A 9,994-nucleotide genomic window follows, 5' to 3' on the forward strand; every position below is an offset into this window, starting at 1 on the left:
ATCCTGATGGCCTACACTATACCCCTAGCTGTATCTTTGGTCTCAGCTTACGGTGGCACAATCCTCCATTCATCTATTCCGTTGTCAATGGAAATGCTGTTTAGTTCAACATGTTGTCTCTGTGAGGGGGGGGGGGGGGGGCAGTATGGTCACCTATACCATAAAACGACATGCAATTAGAACCAATTTAGGACCGTTTGACTCATGTTCATCAACACATTTGAGCTCTTCCTAGTTGAGAGTTATTGAATATGAATATAACAGGTGAAGGTCAAGTTTTGTATTCACCCAAGTCACTGAGTAAAATTGAGAGCACGGTTTATACTGGCATCTGGTGGATAGATAAGTGAATTACATACTCAAAGTTTACATTGTAACATAGTAGGCAATGCAAAATACGTTTTCATATGTCATTGCAAATATAATTAATCGAATCATTCATTGATAATCTACGCTCAGTAGCCTACATGCAACGAACGTCGCCGTGTGTGCCAAGTGCGTAATTGTTGCGCCAAAACCAGGTGAGCGCAATTAACACGCGCCTACAACATTCATCTTTAAATGGTCAGTCTAGTTTGCTAACAACAGTGTGTCCACGAGGCGCTCTGGACTACAGAGTTTTATTATTTTATTTCTGCGGTCACGTTGAACATGGCGCAAGTTGCGTGGATGTTTTGTCTGTTTGCATGGATTTTTTCTGCCTTTCCATTCACACAAGTATCAGCGGAAGCTGATTTTAATGTTGACCGATGGGAGGGTCAAGTGCATCAAGACTACCAATTTGCGGAGCGGGACCTCCTGGGCAATGTACCAGTGCGTGAGGTGATCAAGCCTCGGATAGGGGAAGACGATGCCATCGGTGCCCAGCGGTCAGAACCACCATACTACTTCCTTCCCATGTTCCAGCACTCGGCGGTTCCCGTCGTCGATAGGGACTTGTTCAGACCAGTCGTCGGGAAAATACGTTTCCCCAGTATCTTCACCACCCTCTTGTTTCCACCACAAAATAGTCCAGAGCGCAACCACTTCTCTCCCGTGCGTAATCCGCGTGGAGTGGAGGTGTGGTGCGGGTACAACCAGATCTCCGTGCGCATCAACAGAAGTCAGCTCAGGTTTAGGTGTCTGGCCTCCATGCTCTTCCTGGGCACTTGCCCCGTCACCCGGGTCACCCCACTTTTCTTTTACTTCCATTATGACTTGAATGACTGTGGCAGTACTCAAACGGTAAGATGTGTTGGGATGCATTTTGCCCTCACTATCCATTAGGAGCAGACTCTTAAACTGACCCTAAAATATGTACTCTTTTTATTCTGTTAATGACTTCCAGACCATGAATGGCCAGCTGGTGTACTCCAGCTCACTTCGCTTTTCTCCAGAACCACAAGGGCCAGTGATAAGAGCCATACCTCTCAACCTCCCCATTCAGTGCATATATAACCGGTATAGTGCCCAATAGACTAGTCTACAGTAGGCATTTATACTTCAGTCTTACTACTGTGTGATGAGTGGTTTTTGCTGTTTTACCATCCATTTCCTTAACAGATTCCACTACTCCTACAAAGTTGGCTATGTACCTGAGGTGCATGACCGCAATCTCTTGAAGAGTATGAATGGCAAACACATCTTTAGGCTCACTGCATGCAATGGTAAGTAAACATGTCCCATTACAAGAGTTTGCAAGTTGATTTAAGGGGCAGAGAATGAGGGGAAATCTTTCTCTCCAAATGCAGAGCAATGGGAACAATTGTCATCAGAAGAGGGCTATATGCTTGGGGAGCCAATGTACTTCAAAGCCTACGCTGCTTTTGTCCCCAAAGATGAGAGTGTGTTTGTTGATTCCTGCTTTGTTACGACATCCAATGACCCAAATGCCACACCTCGCCTTGAAGTCATTCACAACTTTGGGTAATCACACTTAAATTCTCACACACTGATGTAGATATAGCATTTGTATCAATCAATTCTAGTGGTGGGTATATCCGCGTGTATGTGTTTTTAGATGTATGGTGGACAGCAAGCGGAAAGGCAGTCAGTCCCAGTTCTTCTCCAGAGAGTCAAATGTCCTGCGCTTCACTGTGGATGCTTTCCTGTTTCCCCAAATCACTGCCAAGGTTAGGCTATATCCTTTTATGGCACACAAATGTTTCCACAACACCAGTGAATAAGGGAGGGTGTATCACATATCTATCTCTCATACTCTGTTCCACAGCATCTCTACCTGCACTGTACTATGACTGTCATGAAATCCACTTCTAAGTGGAGCGCCAAGTCCTGCACGTACAATAGAGCAGTGGGAAGGTAAACTGTCTTTTTGGAATCTCAACAGTAACCTCGACCAATCAGATGTATTTCTATATCCAGTGGTGGGAAAAGTACACAATTGTCACACTTGATTAAAAGTAAAGATACTTTTACTTGAGTATTAAAAGGTAAGTCACCCAGTAAAATACTACTTAAAAATCTAAGTATTTTATTTGAAATCTACTTAAGTATCAAAAGTAAATGCTATAAATCTTCTCAAATTCCTTGTATATGCAAACCAGACGGCACTATTTTAAAATGTAATTCTGAGTAGCCAGGGGCACACCAATACTCAGACATTTACAAACGAAGCATTTGTGTTAGTAAGTCTGCAAGATCGGAGACAGTAGTGATGACCGGGAGTTCTCTTGATAAGTCTGAATTGGAACGTTTTCTGTCCTGCTAAGCATTTGAAATGTAACCAGTACTTTTGGGTGTCAGGGAACATGTATGGGAGTAAAAAGTAAGTTTTCTTTAGGAATAACTAGTAAAATCTATATAAATAGTAATGTACAGATCTCCCCAAAAGGGTTGTACTTTAAAGTATGTTTTACTTTACACCACTGTCCCTCACAATCATTTACTCAAGAATTACATCACAAGTTACATAGACTGGTCATGATCAATGTGTAGGACACTGATGACAACATAAGTAATTCAGTTATTTCATGCTACATTGTTTTTTGCACTGGTTAACCAGGGGTTTATTCACTAGAAAGCTAACGAAACAGTGAGTGACCTACCTGAATTTGTCCAATAGAAACTCGTTTTTGTTGCAAAATGTTTTGGACTAATGATTACACCCCTGGTTATTTCTTGTTAGGTGGGAGGAGCTGTATGGCCCTCCCTCTGTGTGCTCCTGCTGTGATTCTGTCTGTGAAGTGTCAGAGTTTTGTAAGTATACAACAGTCAATGCTGGACCACCTCTTTTCTCTCTAATTCATCTTAAATTAATTCTTCAAAACTATGCATGTTGATCTGTAACTTGTGGTTCTGCCTGATGTAACCAGGGCCAGCCTTGACATCTCCTTCAGTGAAAAGCCTGATCACCAGTAAACCCTGGAGAGTGTTGGAGGACAGGGAGAAGAGTTTGCCCATTCAGGCTGAGGAGAGACAGGCAGATGGTGAGGAGAGGGTGGAGGAGACCTTGGCAGTTACTTATAGAGTGGAGAAGGAGAAGTTTAAAAGCTTGGCAGTCGCTCCTTGGGAGGAGGAGAAAAACATGTCAGTTGCTGTTATGAATAAGGTAGAGGAGGTGCAGGAAGGGACAGTTCTAGGAGAGGAGGGGGTGGTAGCCAGAAAAGAAGGGAGTGTGGAGGAGCCGATTGATGACAAACGGGCTGAGAAGGAGATGATTGAGGTGGCAGCTGACGAGCTTGGCACAGACCAAGTGACATCAAGTGTAACTTTGGAACATGTACCTGAGGAGAATACTGTGACGGTTAAGGAGGTAGCTCAGTGGAACATGTCGAGTGTCACCATGAATGCTAAGGTGTCAAAGAAAGCTAAGGAGCAGGTTGCTGGGATAGAAGGGTCAAAGGTTGAGAGAGTGGGGGTTGGACAGATGCCTTTGGTGGACGAAGCGGCAGCATTTCTGCAGGGGTACATGGAGCCTGCCGAGTGGAGAGAAGATTACCAAGGACCAGCCCTAGAGGAAGAGCTGGGGAGGTTTTGGAAACCATCCACAAAGGTTAGTTTTCATAGTCTAGTGACTGTTTCAATGCTGCCTACTTGAGTTTTAATGTCAGTTTAAGTTGCAATCATTTGAAGTGTTTGTCATACCAGCTGTTTTAAAATGTATCTATTTATTTTCAGGACAAGCTTGCTGTGCTGGAAACTTCTGTCCCTATTGGAACATTAACTTTAAATTAAATATTTCATAAGAATTACACCTAAGTGTCCTTGTATGATTGAATATTAAATTACCCCTGATATAAGCAGTGAACAATGCTCTGAATGTTTATGGTAGCTGGGCATTTGAGGGATGTATATTTGTGGGGGTGTATATTGAAGATGTAAACATATGGCATTCTCTGAAGGGTACAACTATTTTACACACAAAAATGACAGGGAGCTCAAAGGGAGACTGCAGAACTAGGGTTGCAAAGCCACTGGTAATTTAACAAAGTTCCTGGAACATTCTGTAATTTTGTTAACTAAAAGGTAATCTATGCCAACTTTGGTCATTTATACTTGAATATTTATTTCATTTAACCAGGAAGGTCTCATTGAGATTTAAAATCTATTTTTCAAGAGCGTCCTGGCCAAGATAGGCAGCACCAAGTCATTAAAAAAATGACAAACATGGAAAAACTACAAGTAATCTAGTAAAAACCATAGACTTCACAAGAGTATAACAAAATACCAATTCCAGTTTAAAAGTATTTTGTAAGGCGTGCCAAGACGATGGCGCAGAGTACATAAAAGCCCTTTTACCAAATTCAGTTCGGACATTTGGAACAGTTAACAGGATAAGGTCCAGAGAACGAAGAGAGTACGCACCACATTTCTGAACAATAAGGTAGTAAACCCAAAATGGCTTTGTAAATAAAAGTATACTAGTGAGCCTACGAGTGACTAGAGAAGGCCAGCCAACCCTGGTATACAAAGTGCAGTGGTGCGTAAGGGTTTTGCAGTTTAAAATAAATCTCAAAGTGCCATGGTAAAGAGTGTCAATTGATCTCAAACACTGAGCGGGAAGCATTCATATATAAAATATCCCCATAGTCTAGTAAAGGCATAAATGTAGCTGATACTAGCCTCCTTCTGGCTTCAAAATAAAAACAGGCCTTATTCCTAAAATAAAATCTCAATTTAAACTTCAATTTTTTTGTAAGTTGTTGAATATGCAATTAAAAAATGTTAATGCATTCATAGTATTTTTATCTATATTTGGGTCCATGAGTTTCTAGTGGATGGACCATATGTTTAATTAGAAAATAACCTAATTAATGAAACAATCTAAAAGATGCCATTATTTTCAAACTCTGCAACTCTTCCAACTTGACTTTTCACAACTGCCACCAGTCGGGTGCGAAAACATTAAAGACAAGTTTAAAAAATAAAGTGTATTTAATGCTGAAATCCTCATATTAAGACAAATGGTATTCTCTAAGTTGATGGTTTATATTTCGGATCATGTTATATGATTAATTCATATTTTACATGTGATAAATAAGGCCATGCAGAGGGCCAGAGATAATTAGACATCTGTGATAATCTGAAGTACCACTATGTCCTGTGATTTTAAAAAAAATCTAAAAACTTTAAATTACCCAAATGCTGGTAGTTTACTGGTAAACTTTGAAAGTTACCAGTAATATACCCTCCCGTTCAAATTGAATTGGCCGCATACACATATTTAGCATTAGGAGCTAGAAACAGAGCTGCCATGTCTATCGGAGCCACCTTGGTCACTACATGCAACCCTAGGCAGGACTGATGTAAAACTCTGTTTCAAGTTATTTTGTGGGGATGGCAACAAGTGGTGCATGAACAGTGTCTTTCAGATGCAAATGATGATGAACATATGTAAATTGCATAGTGCTGTCTGGTTCCAAAGAATATGACATTGATGCCACCAGTAGCATTGAATACAAGGCAAGCCAGCGAGCCTTTTGTATAAAATAATAGCCAATCAGTGTAGATCAACTGTGAATGGTCCTGGCACCCACAAAAAAAGTGTCAAGGGAAGTCAGTTTGGATTTGGCTTCACTCCAATCACATTGTATCGAGAGCAAATATTGACAAACTGGTTGTGCATCTCATTGTATTGTTGTCCTCTGGTGGTTAGCTAGTTATCTAAATTTGGCCCTTTCCTAAATTAGCCATGGATGATAGAGATTTGGACTTGTGGTTTTACTTAATTCTCTGTACTGGCCAATGATTATAATGGCGATTCTGATCCAACCATAAATTCATACATTGTGCCCCTGGCCAGAGAGGATGGAAGTTCAATATGTAACTAGATGTAGAAGGCTAATGTTAACTAGCTAACATTGCCCTTGAAATGAAATTTAGGCTAGCGGGCAAGCATTTTAGCCAGGTAGCCTAGGACAAAAAATGAAAGTGTGTACTGTATGACAGAGTGATAGACCGTTTCATAAACGTGAAAGAGAGGAGGATGGCATTGGCATTCTCTACAAGTATGGTGAGTCAACATGTTTTTTCTATTTTTACAAACACGACTGACTACATCATATTTATCTTATGTTTATTGGACTAAATTGTTTTTGGTATCTTTTAGTTGTCACTTTATTAGACTAAGCAGAGTTGATTTGATGATGTTGAAGGTGAAATTGTGCTGGAATAGTGGAGGCAGCTCATGTTTTCTTTGCGACTTGCGGTAACTCACCATGATTCTAAATCAATAGTTCTTTAGTGGTCCTAAAATGTTGGAAACATGAACTTGCTTGACCATGCTGTAGGTCATGTAACTGATTGGTACATGCAATATGCTTTGTGGACTTCACCAGACAGGTTGCTCTCTGTTTTTGTGAAGAAACAAAGGCATGGTTGAATTTATTCTGCCACTGTGTCTTCTTATTGTCTCAGCCTTAGGCCTATGTATCACGGTGTCAAGGCATATGAACTAACACATTATAGAGTAAACAATGCAATTATCACAACACATAGGTTGTAATATGGCTTTTTATTCTGGCTTGGCTTCTCCAGTGATTTTACCCACGCATCGCTACTGTTTATTCCATTCCATCCATTAATGCGCCCGTCCTCCTATAGCTCCTCCCACCAGCCTCCTCTGGTGGAAATGTCTAATTATTTTGTATAAAGGGATGTGTGAAAGACCTGACAGATATTTTCATAAACCTCAAGACATGTTTCCATAATAGCCTGACCATGGAAAGGTGGTTGTGGTTATCCAGGTATCTGAAGCACGGAAGAAAAACAAGGAAGTAACACAACATGTGAAAGATGATTGGTATCAGTCACCTCAGTAGATGGAGAGCATTTCAGCCTCGGCTCTAACAACTCTCTCTTACTTAGAAATCTACAATGTTGTTTCTTGTGGTGATGGTGTCATTTCACCTGGTGAAACAAAGTGACACATGCTCCTCTTTACCACGACTGAGCCTGGATGGAGACTACATTGTGGGGGGACTATTCCAGCTGCATGAGAAGTATGGAGGGACTGGTCCAGCGACTGAAACTGAAAACAGAAAACCTGAGGTGCTTCAATGTCACAGGTAAGGCCAAGTCTGCTTTCACCACTGGGGGAAGAAAAAAAATACTGTAAATGTCAAACTTTTTTGTTGCACACATGGACAGTAAAACTATGCAACCTTCTACATCCCAGGTTTACATTTTCCTCAGCAAGCTACCAGCAGATTCAAGTCATGAGGTTTGCTATTGAAGAGATCAACAACTCCACATTGCTGTTGCCTGGTGTCAGCCTGGGATATGAGATTTTTGACTATTGCTCTGACTTGCTCAGTTATGGGGCTGCTCTGGACTTTCTGACCCAAAAGGGAAGAGGAGGCATCCCCGTGTGGAACGGTACAAACTACAGACCTAAAGTCATCTCAGTCACTGGCCCGTTTGGAAGCAGCCAAACCATCAGTGTCGCCCCTCTGTACATGTCTGAGATGATTCTAATGGTAAGTAGTATTTTATGGCACAATATAACCTCATGATGGTGCTATTTATACAGTAGCTGCCTTGTGTTTGTACTCTTCAGGAATGGGTCTGTAGAACATTGCAATATAAATGTACCTGTACTGTAACAATCCTTGTTCTCACAAAAGCATTATCGTTTTGTGTTTTACTTCAACAGGTGACTCATGGGGCATCAAGTGTCTAACAGAGCTCCAAAAACAGATTTCCCTCCTTTTTCCGAACTATTCCCAGCGACAAATATCAGGTGGAGTCTATAGTCCGTATACTCCAACAATTTAACTGGAACTGGGTGGCTTTCATCGGTGGTAATGACTACAGCAGAGATGCCTTGACAGTTTTTCAGGATAAGATTAGACCAGCTAACATCTGTTTGGCGTACCAAGGCACCGTTCCCCAAAACCAATCCTTAATAGGGCGTCTATTCAACAACATAGCCATGTTCAATGTCCAGGTTATTGTAGTCTTTGCCAATGTGGAGTTTGTCATTCCTTTCATCCAAAAGGCCATAGATCTCAGAGTGAAGGAGAAGATATGGATCGCTAGTGAGACATGGTCCAACAGGTCAAATTCAAATTGGACAATCAAAGTATAGAGATTGATGAGAACGGGGACCCACCGGCTCATTACGACATTGTACACTGGGACTGCAAAAATAAAATATGTTCTAATGTGGACATTGGCTCATACCTTACCAACCCCACACCAAGCTTCCACATTAATGCAACTCTCATACATTGGTTTGAGGGCACAAAGGTTAGTACTTCTTCAAACTGGCTTCCACACCTGCTGTTTTGAGTGTGAGATCTGCTCTGATGGAAAGTACATCAACCACACAGGTACTGAGCAACATTGTTTTTGCCTGGAGTTTTTCCTTGACAGGTCAATCCGTCAGAAAGAACACCTGGCACCATTTATTACCTATGAATCACATGACAAAAATTGTTATCTGTACACATATTAGAATCTGTCACCCAGTTCTCTTCCCTTCCTCTCCCAACAGCCGATCCCTACAGCTGCATAGAATGCAAAAGGATGAGTGGGCCAGGAATGGCAGTACCTCATGCACTAAGCGCTCTATAGAGTATCTGCATTCTGATGCTCCATTGGCCATTTGTCTGATGTTCCAGGCCATTTCCATCATCCTCATCTCAATTACCATCTTGGTTCTGTTCCTTTGTAAGCATGACACCCCTGTGGTAAAGTCAGCCGGTGGGAGGCTCTGCTTCTTCATGTTGTGTTGCTTGTCCATGTCCTCCTCCAGCGTCTTCCTCTACATCGGCAAACCCACAGAGGCCATCTGCACCTTACGCAATTCTGTGTTTATAGTCTTCTATGTGGCCTGCCTGTCCTGTCTTGCTGTTCGCTCCTTCCAGATTGTCTGTATCTTCAAAATGGCCGCCAAACTGCCCAAAGCGTATGATTTCTGGGTCAAGCATGGTGGTCAGTGGATCACTATTATCACAACCACTGTCATAATGCTGTTTCTGTGCATTTTGTGGATAGCCATTGAAGGACCCAAGCCCAATCAGATAACATTGTATAGCGAGGTAATTTTGGATTGCACATATGGAGTCATCCCCATCTTTTATGGGATAGTACTGTTTGCCGTTTTGCTGGGTATTGCATGCTTTAGTTTTGCCTACATGGGAACTGACCTGCCCAAAAACTACGAGGGTAAATCTATCACTTTCAGCTTGCTTATCTTCTTCATCTCTTGGGTCATCTCTCTGACGGTGCACCTGTCCACCAAAGGAAAGCACACACTCTCCGTCAATCCTTTCTCTGTGCTGTGCAGTCTGTATGGTCTACTCTTACCTAAATGTTTGGTTACTTCTTCCCTAAATGGTTACTTCTTCCCTAATCATTATCATTACACCTGAGCATAATACAGCAGCCTATTTTCAAACTGCAATCCAGAGTTACACACTTCAACCTAGATAATGTACAGATGTTGAGACATATGACTTGTGTTGTGTGGCACTAGAACTGCCACTACTGTGTTTTGTTTCTTTTCAGTCTATATCTATATTTTGTAATCCCATACGGTTTTCCTCCTTAA

The 9,994-nt window shown here is 41.6% G+C and overlaps 2 protein-coding genes across 2 annotated transcripts; both read left to right on the forward strand.

The window, feature by feature from the left end:
* The first annotated feature begins 566 nt into the window (after positions 1 to 566).
* Positions 567 to 4,246, forward strand: zp3d.1 (zona pellucida glycoprotein 3d tandem duplicate 1). Its single transcript, XM_021592725.2, has 9 exons — positions 567 to 1,224; positions 1,328 to 1,440; positions 1,543 to 1,646; positions 1,731 to 1,905; positions 2,000 to 2,111; positions 2,210 to 2,298; positions 3,125 to 3,195; positions 3,312 to 3,991; positions 4,117 to 4,246. The coding sequence occupies exons 1-9, from the start codon at positions 652 to 654 to the stop codon at positions 4,171 to 4,173; spliced, it is 1,974 nt and encodes a 657-aa protein (XP_021448400.2). The 5' UTR covers positions 567 to 651; the 3' UTR covers positions 4,174 to 4,246.
* A 3,421-nt stretch (positions 4,247 to 7,667) lies between these two features.
* Positions 7,668 to 9,909, forward strand: LOC110512192 (taste receptor type 1 member 1-like). Its single transcript, XM_036970414.1, has 2 exons — positions 7,668 to 7,916; positions 8,093 to 9,909. Exon 2 carries the CDS (start codon positions 8,748 to 8,750, stop codon positions 9,813 to 9,815), a length of 1,068 nt encoding a protein of 355 aa, XP_036826309.1. The 5' UTR covers positions 7,668 to 7,916; positions 8,093 to 8,747; the 3' UTR covers positions 9,816 to 9,909.
* The last annotated feature ends 85 nt before the right edge of the window (positions 9,910 to 9,994 follow it).

Source organism: Oncorhynchus mykiss, chromosome 3 (assembly GCF_013265735.2).
Source record: "Oncorhynchus mykiss isolate Arlee chromosome 3, USDA_OmykA_1.1, whole genome shotgun sequence".
NCBI lineage: Eukaryota > Metazoa > Chordata > Actinopteri > Salmoniformes > Salmonidae > Oncorhynchus > Oncorhynchus mykiss.

Excerpts from the sequence above, each read along its gene's own strand:
- zp3d.1 (XM_021592725.2), top strand. The coding sequence starts at position 652 with ATGGCGCAAGTTGCGTGGATGTTTTGTCTGTTTGCATGGATTTTTTCT. Across the intron at positions 1,225-1,327 it reads ACTGTGGCAGTACTCAAACG|ACCATGAATGGCCAGCTGGT; the intron begins GTAAGATGTGTT and ends AATGACTTCCAG. Across the intron at positions 3,992-4,116 it reads TTTGGAAACCATCCACAAAG|GACAAGCTTGCTGTGCTGGA; the intron begins GTTAGTTTTCAT and ends ATTTATTTTCAG.
- LOC110512192 (XM_036970414.1), top strand. The coding sequence starts at position 8,748 with ATGGAAAGTACATCAACCACACAGGTACTGAGCAACATTGTTTTTGCC.